The 22,367-nt window shown below is 39.6% G+C and overlaps 1 protein-coding gene across 1 annotated transcript in view; it reads right to left on the bottom strand.

Moving 5' to 3' along the window:
- CDK6 (cyclin dependent kinase 6) overlaps window positions 1-22,367 on the bottom strand; it is a gene marked incomplete at both ends in the record, with an annotated part of 119,630 nt that overhangs the window by 66,387 nt on the left and 30,876 nt on the right. Inside the window, one exon of the mRNA XM_079538133.1 lies at window positions 1,338-1,505. Coding sequence (XP_079394259.1) covers window positions 1,338-1,505 — 168 coding nt within the window. The remainder of the gene's footprint in view (window positions 1-1,337; window positions 1,506-22,367) is intronic.

The following is a 22,367-nucleotide window of genomic DNA, read 5'->3' as shown; positions in this document are numbered from 1 at the left end:
GAAGAACCTTCCTCTCCTTTTCTTCAGATCTTTGTTTTGACTTACAATATTACCAGCCCTCCCTGTCCTCAGCTGAGATATTCTTTCAGCTTTGGTTTAGGCTACAACCTACAAGCAATGGAAGAAAAAACCCAAAAGCAATCCTGAAGCACAAGTTTACTTATGCTTTATGTGAAGAGGATACTTTTGTACATTGACCAAGATGATGTTTTAGTTTGCTGCTGCTTCCTGCCTTCATGCTACTGATATCAGAACCCAGGATGTCACTGTTACCTCATAGAGTGGTAGTGAGACTCTTACAGCAATAACAGTGGATTGCTTTTTATCAGTGTGAGCCAGGTTAACTTCTACAGTACAATGCAAAATGCAAAGTGGACACCTTTCTGATTCTCTTCTCCTTTTCTCCCTTGCCTGTCTTTAGCATAGGTAATACTACCACGGCAGTTGTGATACTTGGAACACAAAATAGAAAATTATTCATGAGCAAGCAACAAAAACAAATGACACCCAACGTGTACACAGCACTGTTCCTCTTCAAAACTCTTAGGTGTGCCAAGCTAACAACAGCTGATTTTGGAGGCAAGGACAGCAAGTGTGGAAACAGGGTCAAAAAGCAAAGAGCTGGCAGAGCTTTCCTATAAGAATTAACGCAGGAGAAGGCCACATCTTCTGGGACCGAGCTCTTGTCTGAGCCAAGGACAAGCAGGGGAGATCCTTGGAGAGGGGCAACAATGGCAGGGGACCTAGAGATACTGCAAGTTCTCTTTAACAGGTAGTTTGGGAAATAGCTGTGATTTTAGCTGCCGGGTCCACTTCAGCTGCCTCTAACTCAGTGCTATGTGGAATCACTTGCTAAAATATGGGAGCAAACACCAAATCCATATTCACACAGATGGGAAATCACAGGTATGAGTGTGGCATTTCCAAAATTATCTGTGTATTTTTTTCAGGCAAGATTACTTCAGCATCAGCATGAATTTTATCTCAAAATAGGTATACTTTGGAAATTTTCACCACACTTCAAGGGTTTAACATGCAAAACAAGCCCAAATCACAACAGAAGCCAGACTGCAGAGGTTTCAGAAAACTAGCACATACCTATCCTTCAGTGATCAGTCATGATTTAATTTAGAACCAGTAATCAGTAATTGATTACTTTTACAAAGTAACCACAACAAATTCAGTCTAGGCAGGAAAGCAATTGTTTTGCAGACACGAATAACTTCAACAGTAGAGATGGTTTTAGAAGCAGAGTTAAATACTTTACTTATCGAGGCCATAGAGACTAAAGCACTGTGCCAAATTAACAGAAAAATTAAAAGCCTCCAGAAACTTACCACTGATGTAAGAGCCATCTGAAAACTGTAGATTCGTGCAAGGCCAAAGTCGGCTAACTTGATCTGCCCACTGCTGGTTACAAGGATATTTTGGGGTTTCAGGTCCCGATGCACCACACGATGTGAATGCAGAAAATCCAGTCCCCGAAACAGCTGAAGCATCATATCCTAAGTATAAGGAAGAAATCAATACACAATTATCAAGACAAGGCAAACACCCAGCCACAGTCTGCAGAACTAATTTAAGTAAGTGTTGACTTGAGATAAAAACACCTATTAATATAAAATGGACAGGATATTGCTAGAACCTGTTGACTTGAATAGGTGCACTTATCAAGTTCATGCATCATTTCTAGTTGAATTATTTGTGGTTAATTGTTAAAAGCATAAAGACTGTTCAACAAATTTAAATAACAAAAGCATGTCTGCAAAACACAGATCAACTTTTAATGAATGCTGTCCAAGTAAGAAAAATATATTGCAGCTTTTGGGTTCTAACTTTGAACCACGCACCACTTTGCACTTCCCAGCTGTCTGCTTTGTCTTGCCCCAGTGAAGTGAAATCTTGTTATTCACTTCAATAGGCACAGGCTCTGTTTCAAACAGAAAAGCTAATTAAATGACTGTTTTGTCAGAATTTAATGTTACAGTGGGAAAAAAGTTTACTTGTCAAAACTCATTCTATAAAATACACTGAAAAGTGCAGAAACTGCTTAGATCAAACTTCAGCACTAAATCAGTGTAATAATTCCCATTTGGCTTTCTGTTATGTTATGGTGATGCAATCTTTCATGACATTTCCACAGCAGAAGACACTATTTCATCTGTACCCATGTTTTCATACTAATCGGTGTAATGTGAAAGGAATGAACCAAGACTCAAAACTAAATACTAGAAACCCCCAGGATTCCAAATGAGAGGGATAGCATCAACTTGAGAAGTGTATTTGCAAAACAAATAGCTACAAGGAGATATTGCAGTGAGCAAGAAACAAAAGGAGTAAGTTAATTTTTTGTGTGCACTTGACTTGAGTTGATGAAAATCCAGCCCTGTGTTTGCTGGTAACATATGTGCTTTCCATAAGCAATGCAGCAGGCTCTCTGCCAATCCTCTTATTAGAAACCAAAATGATCTTGAAGAGGTGATGGTATGAAACATAGGAAAAAGGTAGGATAAGCTGAGTTTGGTTGCTTTTGTTCCTATGATCATCACAGGAACAGGAAAAACCTGATATTTTTTACAAGAAAACATTGAAAGCATACTATAAAAAAGAATCCTATCTGAAAATTGATTTTAAAATAGCTCAAAACATTCAACTTGATAATATTGTTTTAGCTGGATGTATTTTTAAGATAAACTTTGATACTGCTATGTAATTTAATATAAAATGAAATGTCCCAAATCATCACCACAGAAAATCTTATATAATGTATTAATACTAAGGCTGGAAGCTCTAATCTGACCTCTGATAAAACATGCCCATTATTATATACAGCCTACAACTCCTTCTGCCAAACAGTAGTAACAGTGGGCTGTTGATACAGAGATCAGTTTTGATTTGAAGATTCAAACGATGAAGATACTAACATGGAACTATGGAATCTGTGGCAATATTTAATTATAATGACCACTGAAGGATGGTGGTAAACTGAGCTCTCGATTCTGATGCCTTTTATTTCCTTTGCTTCCCCAGGAAAAGCAGAGATCTGGTCATTTTGACAACTAGCTTAATAGGATTTGCTCCTCTAAAACAAACATACAAAGTGTAGTGAATCTTCTTGTATTTTTGTAATTTCCCTTTGCAACTTGGAAATATGTGGAAGGGCTACGACTACAGCCCTGCACCCGCACTGCAACATCAGCAGAATTGAAATGTGTCAAAGCTAGTCACTATGTTAACTTCAGTCAAATCCCAATAGTCTTTGGATGGGTCTTGAAGAGTTACAGAAGACATCAAAAACACTTAACCATACGGTTATCTTACGCACGTCCTTAAGGTTTTCACTGAATTTGGGTCTAACTATTTTATTCCAGACAAACATGATACCAGAAAAAATAACAACCCAATTTAAAGAACTTCAGTATTAGTCAGTAGACCCTGGCAAGTCCCTTTTTGTGACATTTCTGCATCCTATTCATTTGTCAAGAATGTAAACTCATTCCTGCAGTTACCAAATATATCAAGAATTTTCTCATGCTGTTTCTGTTTCATATTTCTCCCTCAAGCTCAGTGAATGTAGTTCCGCTCTGCTAGTTGCAAGTTGCAAGCAATGTCTTCAGTTTCTGAATTCAGAATCTTCTTCCAGACATGCATCAAATATATTATATGTATACGAAAAAGGAAACTGGTATTTCATTCTCTCCTCCCACAGGACTCAAAAGATGAATAGCATTAACTGAAGCTCTGTTCGCACACACAGGAAAAGATGTGCAGCAGAGAAGTGTATCAGGAAAATGTACACAAAAAATGTATAAAGAAGGAGGAAAACAGGGGGAAAAAGTGCTATATTTCTTCTCCAAGGAAATTCAGATTTACTCCATATAGTAACTCTATTATTCATTTTGGACAGTTAATTATGCTCTTTTGTTTGCCTTGTTGTTCAGTATTGTACATATGAACAGATTTCAGCTGAAAACTTGCAAGACTGTTTTAGAAGGACAGCAAAGAAGGCCATTTTAGTGTAAAAAGACCATTTGCCCTTTGTGATTCCTTATTCCCCTGTTTTAGAATTCTCAGCCTGCCAGGTAAAGAGTTGAAACCCAAATTACACAACAAAGTCTTATTATTATGCGCTTTAAATGCCGAATGCCAAATGGTGGTCAGAATTTGATATCTGTTTGTATCTGTTTATTTAAAAAAAAAAATAGAGTAGCAAACTGACTTTTCTTATCAAAGCAAGCAAAAGAGAAAGCTTTTCTTTTTTAAATCCATAATGAATTTTGATGTCCAGAAGCTTGGTCTAGAAACTTCGGCCTCACATTTAGAAATTATTTCATACTCTTAGTAAAGTACTTGCAAGAAAGTACTTGCAACAAAGTCTTGGTTGTTTTCTTGTGTGTTTTCTTTGACAGCATTACTAACTTCAAAAGCCACTAACATTTGCTAGCCAATTGCATAAAGGTTGTAAGTATGCACAAAACACATCTCTAGCTAACTAGATCAGAACAATTTCCCTCATCCAGTGCATCCAGTTTTATTAGCATTATCCCAATTGCCACAACTTGTTCTATGTCTGTGTTTCCCTGAGATACTTTCTATTATGCCTTGGCATACCATACATTTGATTTGCAGTTCAAATCACAATTCATCAATTAATTGAAAAATGATACAGTTCTATTTGACAAATGAGAAGATTCATTTCTTAGCAGATTTGAGTAGCAAGATCTACCAAGTTATTCTCTAATCTCAATCAGATATGCTTTGGTTATTTTATATTTACAAATAGATACCAAACTGTGACTAGAATAGCTGTTGCCTGAGTTTAAAATACATATATTATTCCACTGTGATTGCTTTCAGATAATCATGATCTTAAAAAGTTTTCCCTTTTCAGGCTGCATTTTCAAAGTAGTCTATGCACAGAACTAAAATATTTATCTGTAACTACTAAAAACTGAGCTATTTTGGGATGCAATGAACCAAAATACTTTCCTTAGAGGCAAAAATGTAGCTACAATTTTGCAAAAGTCTTATAATGGAAACAGTAAGAAGCAAAAGTTGTTATGGAAATGACACAAGTTTTATATGTTCCACCACAGATGGTATTGGTGATGGCATTCCCAAATCTGGAATATTAAATAAAATATGAATATTTACTGAATACTGGGACCAAATTATGAGAAAATTTTCAAGTAGTGCCATATCATATCAATAATACATAAAAATATACTTATTTCTGCTCATAATTGGCCCCTAGTACTGATGAGGACAGGGACAGATTTGGACTAGCGTGAGCAGCTGCTGCTGCTGCCTCTACCAAAGATGGGATTCACAGCTTACCTCTAACTCAGGTGCCAGAGGAAAAAGCCTTGATCTCCTCCAGACTTCACCTCCTCTTCTTCCTATCCTTTCTTGGCCCTCGCTCTTAAACTTCCTGCAGCTTCTGATCTACATATCCCTTCCAAGTTACTGGTTTCGAAAACACCACTCTGATACTTTAAGAGCTCCCCACCATCATGATTTCCAGCTAACATTATCTGTCACTTGCCTACGATATCTTACTTGTTGTCTAAGGCCAGACAGATTCTCTGCAGAACTCGCACAGTATTTATCTCCATTAGGAGATAAATATAATATACTATTAGGCCCCATATACCATAGGGAATCACAAGGAAACTTTTCCACAAACATTTTCACACAGAGTTCGCAGCATACAGAAGAGGAGGGAAAGGAGGAGGTGCTTCATGACAGAGTAGATATCTATCTACACAGCAACCCGTGGAGGATCCATGCTGGAGCAGGTGGATATTCCCAAAGATGTGGTCCTTGCAGAGGACCCATGCTGGAGCAGGTGAAAAGGAGGAAGAAGAGGCAGGAGGAACTGTTAGGAGCAGACAGTAGCCCAACAAACATTACCCCCTGAAGCCCTTGGGGAGGAGAGGGCTCATGAGGGATGTGAGGCTGGAAACAGGCAGTGGAAGGGGTTAATTTTAAACTGCTGTTTTAATATTTGCTTTTTTCTTTCCCAGTACCCAAATTAATAATGAAATACTTATTTTAATCAGCATTAAACTTAAGACCAAACCAAGTCTGTTTTAACCCTGACAGTAATTGATAAGCAATTTCCCCTTTTCATCTCAGCCAACAAGTGTTCTCATTCCTGCTTTCCTTCTTTTCTTTTCTACTCCATTGCACTGAGGCTGGGGGGGGCAGGGAGTGGCTGGGTGGGAGTTTGGTGTCTGGCTAAGGCTAACCCACCGCAGCGGTAAAGCTATAGATGCTAGATTTTCTCTTTGTATAAGGGTACACAGGGATAGGCAACCTGAAGGGAAGTGCCAAGAGTAATATACCTTCAGAGACCACCTGCACCCATATGTAACATACACATAAGAACTCATAATGCAAAGCTTACAATTCCACTCTATTGACTAAAGGTAAAGAACAAAAAGCTTTTATCCAGATTCACCTTTGTCAATCAGCATAAGTTCCTAACACCAGACAAAGTGAGTCATAGAAGCCCATAAACATAGTCAATCATACCACCAAATACAAGCAGTATGGTAAAGATCCTTATCAGCTACAGATCGACCCTAAATTTGAACTAAAGCAATGCTGGTTTGTTTTTTTGTTTTGTTTTGTTTTTTCCCCTGGCCTATTTTCCCATGCAATTTCTGTGCTAATGTTTGGTAAAAGACCACAACCCTCTGGGATCTCTTCATGTTTCTCTTGTTCCTCTGAGGAGTATCTCATTCACCTGCACAACAACCTGCCTCCTCTACCCAGCATTTCTACTTATTTGTATCTCGTCTTTCTATTTTTGCAGAGCAGAGCGGAATGCCTATTTTGGATGGCAGGTGTTGGGATACTCGTCCTGAATGTTCCCTGTAGGAGTGTTTGCATAAGAGACAACCGCAACAAAGAGGACAAGTTTTAGATTGCAACATGTAATGAATCAGTGAAGCCAGGTTGATGAAGAGGCTCACTCTGCCTCTTACCAAACAGCAGAACAGAAGAGGAGCAGAATGAGACCTCCTTCATATCCACAGTATTATTCCGAACTCCCAGCCATCAAATTGCTTTCATTTTAAAGGATGTTTTTCAAACATGCTAGCATAGAAATTTAAAGAGCTCCCACTTTCTCTGGGGCCTATTTTTGAAGCAGAATAATTACAGCACTTCTATGGTTATACTTTGTAACAAACAGTCAACATTAATTAATGCCAAAAAAAAAAAAAAAAAAAGGCATTCCTGAGGAATTACACACTACAGATACATGAATAGCAGAAGACATGATTAATGTTGTTACACTGAATCCCAAAAGCATTAGTAATAATTTAGCGACTCCCAGCTAAATGCAGTGATTTTCTTTTTTAAATCTCGTCCTCACACTGGGCCGGGAAGCCATGACACCAGCCTGCCTAGAACTCCATGCAACGGGGTGGCAAGTGAAACAATTTGTCACAGCCCTTGAGGCTGCAGGATGCCCTTCCCTCTGCAGCTAGCTGGGTGCAGTGGCTGGCACATGGCAGCAGGAAGAAAGACCCCTGCCATTGTGTCCTTTTCCTGCTCTACTATCTCATGAGAAAGCCAGTCTGATCAATCTCCTTTTGGGGCATTTTTCCATCCTGGGAGAGGAGGAGGCTATGCTCTGCCTCTACCTAACCCCTATATAGCCTCTCAAGAGTCATCCATGATTCATCCTAATACATACATAAAAACACATTCTATTTTTCCTTAAACTGGCTAACAGTTTATCTCAGAGAAGTCCGATTGCTTTCCATGGAGTATTCACAGGGTAAGGATTGACCCTCAGAAGTGATTACCGTGATATTTCCTCCAGTTAGAGAGCATGAACTTCACAGTGTATTCAATTTAAATATGTTCATTGTCAGAAAAGAGAAAAAATCCAAATGACCTGCTCACTTAGTCTCAGTCATCAATTTTACACGATAAAATATTCATTTTCTTCTCACAGAATAAAATACCGTGCAGAAAGAGAAATACAGCAAATTCATTGCATGTATTAATAGCAAAGAAGAACTAATATCTGCCAAGCTCGTTAAAAGAGTTGTCTAATAATTTTTTGGTAATTTTTACACTGCTACTCTGCTGGTAAACAATTTGCTGACAATGAAATGATGGTTATACATATTTTTAAATATTAAGTTCACAGAATCACAGAATCACAGAACTGAAAATAAATATTTGCATAATTATTTGTAATTATAAAATTGTTTTAATCCTATCAAAGATACTTTATATAGATAGATAGATAGATATAGATACTTAATAACATTTAGAGTGGATTAATACACATTTAAAATACCTTCTGATAAAGATCTTTTAGACTACTTCTATAACAAACAGATTTAAAACGAGTGATTCTGGATAACCGAATTTTTAGGATGAAGAATGCCACTGACATGCCCTCTCACAAATGCAATGAACAGGGACACCCATATCTGGATCAGGTTGCCCAGAGCTCTGTCCAGCCTGGCCTTAAATGCCTCCAGGGACAGGACATCCACCACCTCTCTGGGCAACCTGTGCCAGTGCTTCACCACCCTCACTGTAAAAACACTTCTCCCTTATATCCAGTCAAAATCTCCCCTCCTTTAGTTTGAAACCATTCTCCCTTGTTCTCTCACCACAGACCCTGCTAAAGGGTCTGTCCCCTTCTTTCTTACAGCCCCCTTTAGATACTGAAAGGCTGCTCTCAGGTCTCTCCAGAGCCCTCTCTTCTCCAGGCTGAACAGCCCCAGCTCTGTCAGCCTGTCCCTGTAGGAGAGGTGTTCTATCCCTTGGATCTTTTTTGTGGGCTTCCTCTGGACAAACTCCAACAAGCCCATGTCTCTCCTGTGCTGAGGGCTCCAGATCTGGACGCAGTACTCCAGGTGAGGTCTCACCAGCACAGAGTAGTACATATACTGAGTTTGTTTTTTAGTTCACAACTACTGAGATCAGTATGGAAATCTGGCACTATTAAGAAACTGCTAAAACAGATATGCTAAAATTGAAAATTTTCAAGTCCTCTAAAATAATAATCCAGGCCTCCTTAAGGAACGCAGATAGAAGATTACTCAGAACAGTTCACTGAACTCAACTGGGTGCACATACTTGTCTTAATTTAGTCTTAATTATGTAGCCTTTGATGCTGGTCAGCAATGTTTTTTAGGGAATGTCCGGAGCACACCGAAACCATGCCTCATTAGGATCTTCTGCAGTGACACAAATTCACTGGTTCCCTTCTGACTCCGAAGGGGCAGTTGGTGAGTTTATGCAAAGGGACATGTCACACTTGCTCTGACATAAGAAGCAAAATAGTGGCTCAGTATACAGAAATTCAACAATTTATGGCAAAAATCCAAAAAATCTGAAATGTTTTAAGACTACCAAGAACCTACATAATTCATTTAAAGTTTTCATTCTTCCTGACACCTTGGCTATAAGGCTTTTCATTTCAAATTTCTTGTTTGCTGGTTCATTACCTGGAAGTCAGTTAGCATTACAGTATCAGCTGCTGTTATTCACATTTGATGAGAACTCGCAGCCTACATAACTATTGTCCTACTTATTTTCAGTGATTCAATGTACCAAAAGTTCCTACCAGTGTGGAATTACCAGACATGCAAATGCAACACAACATTTCCTATTTAGCTACTGGCATTTTAGAAAGAAAATACATGCAAATCAAATGAAAACAGAGGGGAATCTTATTTTAACAATTTGATAGAAACTGGCAAATGTAACACTACCACCAAGACCTGTTCTGGATGTAATTTTTAATTAACATTTTCAAAGCTTTCCATTCTTTGCATCCAGTAGAAAAAATAATAGAAGACACAGCCCCTAACAGAATGTATAGATCTGGGCCTAGATAAGTAAACAAACACAAGTCTTCCCCATTTCTCTTGGCAATATCATGATAATTTTGTACATCCCCAAATATCTTCTGGTTAATCTCTTTTAACATTGTCTCCCTATTACGAGCTTTTCATAAGCTATACTAGATACAGTAATATCTCACAGTGCATGCTGCTCCGACAGTTGTTACCTACTCTGTTCTTCTATTTCTGAAAATAGCTGGCAAAGATATGAGAACTAAAATAAACCAAGAAATTCCCCAAACTCTTTACTGGCCCACCTAATTGGGAAGCCCAACAAGAACAACTTGCGATAGCACCTGCAGTTTCTGTGCATTAACTCTGACAACTCTTCTGGCATATGCTTGGGGACTGACACCAGTCAAAATGAAGCATATAAGAGCTACACCAGGACAAGATGTACAGCCTGGGCAGAACTGCAGTCTGAATTTTGGAGAACAACTTTCATATAATTCTAGCTACATTAATCGTCATGTCTCTCAACAAAGAAAGACAGCCTTCTTGCAACTGATGCTGTGAGCCCACTCCTTCTGAGCCAAGAAGCAGACTTTCTGTCAGCTAAGTCAGCCTGTTTCTGAGCACTGTGCATATTCCCCTCTCTATCACCCCTCAGAAGAGTTTAATTCTTCCAGTTTTTTAAAAAAGTATACTTAGTATATACTTTCTTCCTTCATCTTTGGACACAGTCATTTCCCTTTCAGAGACTTTGCTTCTGCATTCCTAAGCTGTATTTTGGAGGATCTGAAGTGTATCATCACTTGTGACAATTGCTGCAGAAGCTCTCCTGATATAATCAGAGATTAGTCCATCCGGAAAATTTAGAAAGCTGAATGTGATTCCCTTTAATTTCTTTGTTGTGCTTCTGAGAGGAGTTCACAGAAATCACTGTCTCACTCCATGCCAGTAGATTATTGATCACTGATGAGATGCTTCTCTTTCAGCATTGCTTGCACCTGCACGTACGAGGTATTGACCAACATACAAAACCCCTTCCTTGGAGGAGAATGCTGCTTAATCAGCACTACAGCCACCTTTGTGACCCCGTTGGTCGTAACAGCTCTTTTTAATCTGCACAAACTCCAGGAAGGGTTAAAAATATGGCATATGCTGACAGTCTACACTCCTCGCTAACAGGAAAGACACGTTGCTGTGGGGCCCACATCTCAGCTTCTCCTTCCCTGCAGCTGTCTGTGGATAGCAACTAATTGTATCCACTTGTTTAACCTCAGGGATAACGTCTGGAGGGGACCAAGTGCCACAAGCCTACTTTTTTTTTTTTTTTTAACGGTCATTTCCTCTCTGGTGTAACTTGCATGACAGCATGTGACAAGCAGAAATTAATGGGGACACTGCTGTGCCAATACCTCTTGAATCGCTTTGACACTGGCTGCAGGCTGCCTGCTTGGCCACCCAGCCAAGACCTCACATGAAATATGGCAAGGGGCCCACAGCACTATTCACATATTAACAAGCCAGCTGGTCAGTGATTAGAGAGCTGCAACAATGCTATGCACATACATCAAGAAAAATGATGAAAAATGAAGCTTTACAAACAGCTTCGATCTTAGCAGGTAATGTCTGCTAGAAGAGTAAATCTGTAAATCTATCTTCTGTGAACTGCTAACTTAAGCAAACACTAGAGATAATGTGGAAGGCCTTGGGAGATGACTGTCCTGCACTGTCACCTGAACACAACAAGGGCTAACCTCAGAACAAAGACCTGCATCTTGATATGCTCAAAATCACATGCAAACAGCATAGACCAAATGGCTTCAGGTCCACAGGAGCATTCAAATTATGTAAATACATTGAGATTTGTGTCAAACTACTCCTTCTAATGGTCTACCAACACCCTGACAACATAGATGACATTCCTGCAGAAATTCTCATTGTGTTTGTCTGCAGTGTGCCATCAAGAGAGCTGAGATTTGTTTATACACTGATATATAACAACAAAGTCCACGACTTTAGAAGTATCCCAGAGGATTTCAATGACCAGATCTCCTTGGCTAGACACAAAAGGCTCAAGAAGACTGTTCCTGTAGTTTACCTATTTTTTTGTTGCTGTTTAGAACACTAACCACTCAAAATGCATAGGCTCTCTATGAAACACCTGCATGGCAACAGGAAAATATGTTTTTTTAAAACTTAGTAAATTGAGTTAGTAAGATCCTACAGGATTAGAAATCCAAACATTAAAAGTCAGTAGATCTTAAGCACCTAATTCCTATGGCTCCTTCAAAGATATAAACCCAGTCAGGCAACTTACGTTTAACAAAAAACTTGCTTTAACTTAGTGTAACACAGGCCTGTTCCATTTCCTGATATGTGTGGAAAGATATTTTCTGATATATAAAGATACATAAGAGCTCGAGGCACTGTAAAACAGGCTGGCAGGATAGATGAGTCAATTTTGTGAATTAGAAATTGGAGTTACTGTAGAGTCTGGGCCTAATTCATTCTGATTTCTTACATCATCAAAATGTCTAGAAATTCAGCACAGTCATTCAGAGTACTTAAAGCTGACAAAGAAGGTAGTCTCCTGTCAGGCACAACAAAACTCGGTGAAGGCACTGGAACTCCATCCATCACATTTCAAACACCTGTACTGGCCCCACTGCTTTGTAATATTTTCATCCTCCTCCCAAACTGATCAAAACCAGCAAGACCTTCAGAAAGTTGTAGCCAATCTTCTTTGAGACAAAACTGTCAGCATGACACCAAACTCTGAAATACAGGTACTCTCTCTGAGTTAGATGCTCTTATAATAAACAGTTCACAAATTTTATTAAAGATAGGAACAAAGAAGAAAGTAAGAATCTAATCTCTGCAGAAAATTCATGATACAGGCGAGTTGTGCACTTTCTAAAAATCAGTTTTCAGTAATATAGTTTGTTCCCACCGTATCGTTTCTACTTTGTTTCTTCAGCATGGCTGAAGTATCATGATGCTCTTTACAGTTGTACAATGGCTTGGGTCAATTACTGAGTGCAGTTCCAACAGTTTATTTAACTTTGCTTCCTCTGTTGCTCCATATTATAAATACAGGGATAATGGTTAACTACTTCATGAGTGTTGCAAAGATTAACTGGTTAATGTTTGTTAAGTGCTGCAAAAAGAATCCAAAGATTTAGAATTTGCTTTCAGTTATAAAGGCATAACGACCTTCAAGGAAAACAGGGATATATAAAAGAGAAAACATTTCTTGGATTTAAGTTATGGGTAGAAACAGGCTTCAAGGAAGAGCCAAGAGGGGATAGCGTCCTATTGGAACCAGCTTATGAGGAATCCTGGCCCAAGAACTGTCCATACAGCTTTGAAATGCTCTTGCAGCATTTTATGAACTGTCAAAATATTAATCAGGATGATAATCTCACTGACACCTTAGTACATATAAATCAAGCATAGAGAAAACCAGAATTGTTTCTTGGACGCACTCAGCAGTGAGAGTTGTTCTCCATATTTACAGATGCAATCATTTGCAATTGTATTAATATTAAATTAAAAAATCTATAGTCCTTGAACCAAAAGGACTATAAGGTGAACAGACAGGCACTTTATCCTACAGACAAAGTACAGAGGGGATATTTTGCAAGAGGAGTGAAGCAAGCGCACAAAACCTTTTGCTTTCATCAAAAGCATTAGAAGTTTCCAATAGCATTAGCATAGGGGAATGGCTGCCCATTCCCTGCCACATACATAGGTTATTAAAATCACAGAATCGTAGAGCATCCTGACTTGGAAGGGACCTACAAGGACAGAATTATAGAATAGAATATCCCGAATTGGAAGGGACCCACAAAGATCACTAAGTCCAACTCCTGGCTCCGTACAGCACCACTCAAAACCCAAACCCTGAGCGTTGTCCAAATACTCCTTGAACTCCAGCATTCAGGGCCGTGCCCACAGCCCTGGACAGCCCATTCCACGCTCACTGCCCTGTGGTGCAGACCCTTTCCCTGACCCCAGCTGCCCTCCCCTGACGCAGCTCCATGCCGTTCCCTCGGGCCCCGTCCTGTCACACAGAGCAGAGCTCAGTGCTATCCCTCCACTCTCTGCAGCTGCAGGCTGCACTCCACTCCCAGGAGCTGCAGCCACCTCTCCTCAGCTCCTCTGCCTGAGAGGAGCAAACCGAGGGACTCAACCATTTCCTTTCCCACACTCACTCTCAGAGACTGTGGTCCTACTTCATCTCTTTGGGTTTCTACCTCCCACACGTGATCAGCAAGCACAGTAGTTCAGCAGAAGGTGCCAGGTATGAGCATGCCTCAGTAGCTCACTGCTGCACTGCAGATACAACAAACGGTAACTGGCGATGAGATGCTTGAGGTGTCTGCTCAAAGCACGTCTTCGTTTCTAACAGATGGTCTGACACCATTATACAGCACCACTAGGAGCAGCTGCAGTGTGAGACACGGTCCCACAAATCTGCCAAGTGTCTCCGAAGTGTCACAGGCCATAGTCCCTCCACTTCTGAGAAGAGTGACACTGATTTACATTAGTGCAAATTAATGTAAACCTGGACTTGTTTTCGTTTGAACACTTGACTGGTTCTTAAAAAAAGAGGTATTTTCAACTCATGGTGACACAATGAGCAATGAGCCTCCTTATTTCTTGGTGTTAGCACAGCAGACAGCAACTGGCCCTGCTTTGGGAGTGCAGGGGAAGAAAGGTGCAACATGAGAGCCAGTAGTCTTCTTGCGAGTGGAGAAGACTGCGTCCTGTATTTTGCAGGCAAAACATCCTCCCCCTTCCCAGCCCCCAAATGCTACACAGAATAAATTCTAAGGGAAGAAATTTTACATAACGAGCCAAGGGTATGTTAGAAGTTAATTTCTAAAACGAGCTTATCAATGGAACAAACTACTTCCACAAAGCAGTATCTTTTAAGAATAAAATGTCACAAATGATGCATAGAACCAATGCTGCTTGTGACAGACGCATAATTTCTCTAAAGACTAACTTGTGACAAGCAAAAAAAGTATGCTATCGATTACGTAAGCTAATTTGGAAGAGAAAACTACATGTCTTATTGTGTATCTTCACTGTAACCATTCATGGAAAAGCTATGAGGACAAAGCTAGCTATGACCCAGACAACCTGGAGCACATACACATGTGCTTTGCTGAATCAGGCCCTAGAAAGATGTCTTTTGTTTTCCCTATCAACAAAGAAAACATTACAAATCATACAATACAATATCAGACTCTATGTTATTCCAAAAGGACAGTCAATTAAGCAGAAGCAAACTGTATCTTTAGAAGAACAAATGAGAGAGGGATCACCATCAAAGGACTTTTGTTTTCTTTTGTTTATTAAATAGCAACTGTATTATTTACTGCAGCTTTGCAAGCTAGTGAGCAGCTGGGTGTAACACATTTCCATGCTGTGTAACCTCTCCTTATGCTTCGTTAGACTCCTTATCAGAACCAGAAGAAAAGAAATCTTTCTGTTATGCTTTTCCTGTGGCAAAGGAAAAGACAAGATGATGACTTTCCAGCTCATTTCACTTGTACAACGTTCTCATCAATCACCATGGGGTAGGTCTTTGTTATTTTCTCTGAAGGACTGTTCTTAGTTTTCTGTCACAATAAAGCGTGACTCCACTAACTAACAAATCAAGGTTACCTCCACCGCATTTGTAAAGGAACAAAATGCAAACATAAGGCCAAAGCTACTTCTGAAATATTTTCCACGGCCCAGTTTCACAGACATAAGCCCAATCTGAATTAGGTTAAAATTCTTTTCATTGAAACGAAGGTTAAAGTCTGAAATAGAGCAATTGAGGTAAGGAAGCTAAGCTAACCTAACATCAAGAACCAAAAGTTTTCTGCTTGTTTTGCGACTTTCTGCTCCAGAAACCGAGCAAAGAAACTGTGGTTTTATTTTTATTTTAAACTCTCTGTCAAGTATGCATCTCTTTGCAGTTTTGGTTCATTATAGCCCACGCAGCTTGGCCTCTATTCTCCTTTTCCTATGTCTACAATAAGACTTACAGACATTTATAGGAATTATGTGAACAAACAAAAAGCAAGAAAGTGATATATTCTAATCAAGGCAAAAACATAACCAAAAATGCTTTGTCAGATGGTCATTCCCTCCTTAACTTCATGTTTTTATATTCTTTTCCTTGTTGGCCTGTGTTGTTTCTCACTGAATGACAGTTACACGCAACATGCTATTGTAATAACAAGCATATGGCTCAAAGATCACTGTTGAGTTTCCCAAGTCTCAAATTAGACATTTTTATTTAAAATACATGAAAGACATCTGTATACTCTTTCATTAAACACATTTTACATTTGTAACATCCTACGTATTCTTTTGGAACCCTTTCCATTAAAATGCCGAGTTGAAGTTTGGGTAGCAAGTATTTCTTTGTAACACTAAGGGAGGAGTATATTACTGTCAAAAATTTCTCTCTAAAAAGTCCCTGCTAAAATATTTACTCTTCTTGTCAGAACAAGAATGTCTGAAGTTAATTCCAAACAAGAGAATATATCAGAATGAATCATAAACTAGATGTTAAAAAAAGGCAACACACTGCCATTCCTGTGCCCCTTCCCTGCTGTAAAAATGAACAAAAAATGACTCTGCATTTGCATCCACAGAACATCGTAACTTTTGGAGCCTTCTGAGATTCCTTAATTGTAGTTATGCAACAAAACTGTCACATCCTAAAACAAAGAACAAAAATTCTGCAGCTGAATTTATTAGCTTCAAAAAGAAATGCTCTTAAGAGATGGCTAACGTCTTCTTGATTTTTTCTTTTTTTTTTGGCATTTTAAAGTTACAGTGCAAAGCTTCCTATTGCAGAGATCAAAGTAATGAGACATTTTACCAAGGTTTATAACATTTTATGGTGCTGTTCGTAAAGTCACATATTTAGCAGCAGTGAAAACTGTTTGGCCGTAATCTTCTTTGCAATTAATCCATTCATTTCAATGGGCTCTTTATGGCATGACGCATTTCAATGTTAACAAAGACATCATGTGCTGGCTTTTAGGCATTGGTCAGAATGGTAAAAATCAGATTCTTTTGAATGAGTATTCCCAAGGGTCATGATTTTCAAAGGCAAACGGGGTAAATTCTGTGGTCAGAACAGTTATGATATTAACAAAAAAAGAAATAAACAAACCATTGTGCTAAACCTGTGATCCTGCAGAGTCCTCTTCCGTTACTGAGTCAGTTTACTATGATGACCAACTATGGCACACTTTTGTAAATAGTCAGGAGTCTGGTTCCAAAGATACAGACATTGCTTACACATACATTTTGAGGGAACTTCCTTGGTCTGACAAAGCACAACCAAAATGCATGTTTATGACTCATCTGAGACTACAGAAACAACAGTTTCATTTCTTCTTTGCTCTAGCTTTGGAATTCCTCAGGTCTCTAATAAAGGATAACAACTGATCCAAACTCTGCTAGCTCCTCCAATTTGCAGCCTTTCAACCTCACTTCTTCTATAGTTAGAGCATTCTGTTTACACAAAATTAAGCAGAAGATTAAGTGCTTTGCTGGAGCAGAGCCTCTGTTCCTCTTTTAAAGTCTGAAGTTGAGCCAGAAGGGCTCAGGTATGTATATTCCAACATTATTTTAGATGCTTTATGTATAGTGACGTTAGCAGTAGTACTTATAGCTGTAACAATAACACAGCAGTCAGAAGAAACTAAAATACTAATGTTTACGAGTTTTTGGATAAGGCTTCCAATCTCCAAATTAAGGACAGATTCTGACTTAGGAGCTTAAGCTGTTTTTCAATTGCAAGCTGTTCATGCTTTACATGAAAACAACTGAAAGGCTGCTTGCTAACTGATGCTAATAGCATTGCACCACAGTCAACCTTGGAGTAACCCTAAGAAGCCAAGAGCTACACCACAGAAGGATTTGACCCATGTCCTGCTCTGGAGCACTGACACTGGCAAATATTACAAAGCCACGTCTGCTTTATGAAAACTACAAATAAATTAATCATTTTAATCCCCAAACACTTTTCCTTGCTGTTGCACAAAGAGCAAACACCAAACAGTATTTCTGTTATTTCACTCATGTTTCCATTCTTAATTTTCTGTCTTTTGGCAGCTGCTTGAGAACTTACTAATAATGTGTGTCTTTGTTTGGACTTCTTAAAAAGAAGGATATTCTCAAAATGGAAGAAAGCTCATTTTATTTCACTTTGAAACCTGAGAAACCTGTAACATGAACCACACGCTGATTACAGAGCAGTGATACATAAAGGAAGCAGTTGTGCAAATGTGTGAAGTGTGGCTCTGGTGGGGAGCAAACAGAACAGAGAAGCACAATTTCAGACAAATAATGCTGGTGCGGAATCTGATTACCATGACTCATGTTTAACAAAGTATTGTTTAAAGGGCAGCCAAAAAGGAGGACCTATTAGGGTGGGCATTGTATAGTCAAGGGTTTTCACACAGTCTGTTCCATTAAAAGCTCACAAATAAAATGGACAAATAAAATGGACAAGACAGACCCCAGGTGGAGAAACAGTGAGATGGTTCCATATTATTTCTTAATGAGAGAGTTGGTTAGGGGGGATAAAGAAAATGAAAAGCAAAGAGATAGAGAGAAAAGTTGTGGAGGGAGGGAAAGGACAGAAAATACCATCCTGTGTAAACACAGAGTGAAAGCGAGATGAAGAAATGAAGGTGGAGGGAAAGGATGGAAGGAAAAAAGGGCTGGGAAATGGGATTAGCATGGGCAGAGAACACTGAGTTGAAACACTGGAAATTCTCTGAGTGTCAGAGGTTATGGCTTTGACTGCTTCAGAAGCTGAATGTAGCTGTCTGCCAGCACTGGCTGGTGCTTCTCTGCACTTTTGTCCCTGATGGCCACAGGATGGAAAGCAGGGAGGAGCCAAGTCTGCTCCACTACCTGCAGAGGAGAGTGGGATACAGGATCTCCACCTAGTCTCTGGTCCCACACATAAGCAGGAAGGAAAGGCATAGCCTCAGCTAGGTCACATTTATTCCTTGCTATTACTACAACTGCCTTCAGCTCAGCTGTACCTGGTGGTGAGCTGGAACAGAGCCCTAACAGGATGGACTCGGAGTATCAGCAGTCATATATGTATATTGGTATATGTATACATGTATGTGTATATGTGCAGCATGCCTCCATGTGCACACATATAAATACAGTGCACACCAAACATTCCCCACACGCAGGCGAGCTGCTGTCCTTTTTGTGTTCTTGTCCATGTGACTCTTCTCTAAGCACTTGAGTTGCCCATTCTGGACGCTTCTCTCCACAGCTATTTTTGTATCACGAGTTCCCTACAGGACAGAGCAACACTCACCAAGTTTCCTTTTCTCCTTCTCACACTTGCTGAAATCGCAGCATTTTTGCTGCATCTATATTAGGGGGCCAATACAATAATTATATGCCTATGCACGTGCTTATGTGGCTACATATTTGTACATGAAATACATAAAAAAATTCTTAAGGCTAATTTTAAGTTCTATGGAGGAAAACACGCCCCCCCCCCCCAAATCCCTATCTATTTGTACGGGATTTTATTTTCAGGCAGAATCTACATACAAAAGAAATGAATACAACATATCTTGAGTAGATCAATGTGCCACTGAAGTAACTCACTTCAGATTAATTTTTACCATGGAATGCAATAAACCTGACTGCTCACTGGCACGTAAGAAGTGCACACAGACAGTGCAGAAATATTATATTCTCTTGGGAGGAAAATAGAGTTTTGTAACAACATATTTGATTACAGTATTACTCTTACACTAGTGAAGAGCTGTTTGTGGCCACCTTTTGAATTAATTTACACTACATCTGTGTATTTGCTATCAATAAATACATGTACTTCATGAATGTTCCAATGTGAATTTGAGCTGTAACAAGTTGGGTTTGCTGAGAAAGGTATGCGAAAGGTATCTTGTAGTGATGCTTCTTGTCCCAGATTGGCTCAGTTCAACATGAAAATAAACGTTTGCCAGGTTTCCCAAAGACGTGGATCACCACAATGTGCACCATTCTGTCTCTTCTTCCCAGTACTGTCTGCTTGCTTTGGGGTGAGGTATGGGTTTCTGAGTATGCAGAGGCATAGGGGTCTGATCTCCTGCCAGTACAGAAACACTATTAAGACAACGATCCCTATCTGCCCCCATAAAAATCAAGAATAGCTCTTTGAAAGTCTCTTCTCTATCTCACATCTGCTGCAGTATGACCTTCAAATTACTTGTCAGAAGCAACATATGGCTTGCAAGCAAGATTTAGAACATGGCTAAATCCAAACATTTTGGTCTATTGTTCTGCTACAGCTTCGAGTACACTATGAGCTGCAACAGCTTTCTCCTAATTAGTTTAACTGCAGAATTGCATCTTTGATGAAGGCAAGGACTTTTAAAATGAGTGACACTTCTGTTGGTTACTGAGGGAGGATTTACACGCAGAGCAAATTGTGACCACATACTACCATGACAGACAAAGGAAAGCATCTCAGAAATCCTGCCCGCTCCTTGGAACGGCCACTGGCTCACTGCTGAACAGAGTGGCAATGCCTGATGTGCTGCCTGGCCGCTCAGCCCCACTGCTACATTTACTTTCTTCTAGTGTCATCCAAGCATTTCACATAGCAATCACTATAGCAATCACTATAGCAATCACTATCACACTGATGTTCCAACAGCAAAAACCCAGCATCACTAATAAACCAAGAGCCCCTCAAGAGAATCCAGAACAGCATACTGCATCACACCAATACCCAGTTCTGTAGAATTAAGAGGGATTCAATCAGCAAATAGCAACATTTCACTTCCAGAGCCTTTAATTCTGCAATTTTACAATGACTGGATTATAAATTCTCATCTACCAAAGGCTGAATCTCCAATCCCTACCACAATTTAGAATCTCTTCAGTTGCTCAATTCCCTTTGACTTCCTAAATAAAGATGATTTCTGGCCCTTCATCTGTTGAAAACAATGGAGGACCCCCCAGCTTCCTCCTGACTTCAAAGGAGGACACATCCCTTAGGGCCGCAATGGCCATAATGGACCATATTGCTGCCTTGAGACTTTGGGCCGTAAAAGAAAAGTAGGTTGAGATGTCTCTAAGTCCTTCACAGGCATCTTTTGTGACATTTTAATCCAGTGTCATTGCTTTGAGAGACTGAAATTATTACACCAGGCAGGTTGTTTTCATGCATTATTCTACAGTGTTGCTTGACTGCTTTCCAAACTGGAACAACTGAAAAAATGTGAAGCACTCCAGTGATTTTAAATCACCGCTCAGGACAGGGCGATTTAAAATTATTGGAGTGCTTCACATTTTTATGAACTATCAGCTGCAAGCAACAGAGGTCTCAGGCTACAGCACTGCAGAAAAACAACTATAAATCATCAGTATGAAAATGCTTGAATTTGCATCTGGAAAGAGCAGGGATTTGGAGATGAAAGTCCACTATAAATAAAATGTGTGGCTGTACACTGATAGTAATACGATCCAGGTTAAAGAAGTAACTGTACGGATACAACATTAAATTTCAAAACACTACACGCTGAGGAGTGTCCTCATTTAAATCAGGACTCCTCCAGCTCCTTGGTCAGACCATGCATTACTACGTTCACCACCACATCAGGGGAGATGTGGCTGTCTTTACATGGAGCAGCAACACGGGAAAGAAATGACAACACCTGCAACAGAGGGAACCACGACATTCAGAGAACATCCTCCATTAAGACACACTTCCTTCTGAGCTGCCTCTTGTGCAGGGCACCTGTACTCTTTCCCACTGCCCTTCCATGCAGCTGTCCAACCCGATAGTAAGACGATAGAAAAGAAATTACAAGATGTAACCCACGATAACTAAACAGCTCAGCCATTTTGTTCCTCTTTTATTTACAGTGACAACTCTAAATTATAATTTGGCTTCAGAACAAAATGTCTTGGAAAATGCTGCACAAAGATCCTTAGTAGCTGTAAACTGCCATCATTTCACTGAGGGTAATGGATTTACACCTCTCTGTATCAGCTGGGGATCAGATCAATTTTCTGTGGGTTCACTAAGCCTTGCTTTTTTCTTACTGTTGGGAAAAAATTATAAACAGCTCTTCCTTTAGTATCTTTCTTTTTAATTTTTGTGGATTCTTTTTTAGTGTGCTTATACGTCAAGGAGTAACTTCTAACCGAGATGTTGCTAAACAGGGCCCCACTCTGAAGACTGTCAGTACGGGTGAATGTGTTTTCCTGGAATATCTTGTGCTGTTTGCAGAATTGCATGATTGTGTGACATCTGCTCCACATCTCATACGTGGTCGACTGAGAAGGTACAATTGTGGCAGATGGCTGATGATGACTCACCTCGCAGCAGTGAACACTGGTTTGCTTTCTGAGAAGTAACATCTTCATATTAATTTTGCAAGAGCCTGCAAAGATGTGACCAGCCCACCTGGTTTGCTAGCAGGCAGTGCAAGTTGCACGGAGTGCACAGGGATGCAACAGTAACAT

Source organism: Tetrao urogallus (assembly GCF_951394365.1).
Source record: "Tetrao urogallus genome assembly, chromosome: 7".
Taxonomy (NCBI): domain Eukaryota; kingdom Metazoa; phylum Chordata; class Aves; order Galliformes; family Phasianidae; genus Tetrao; species Tetrao urogallus.
The sequence above is the reverse complement of the archived record's forward strand: the minus strand, read 5'-3'. Positions and strand labels throughout refer to the sequence as shown.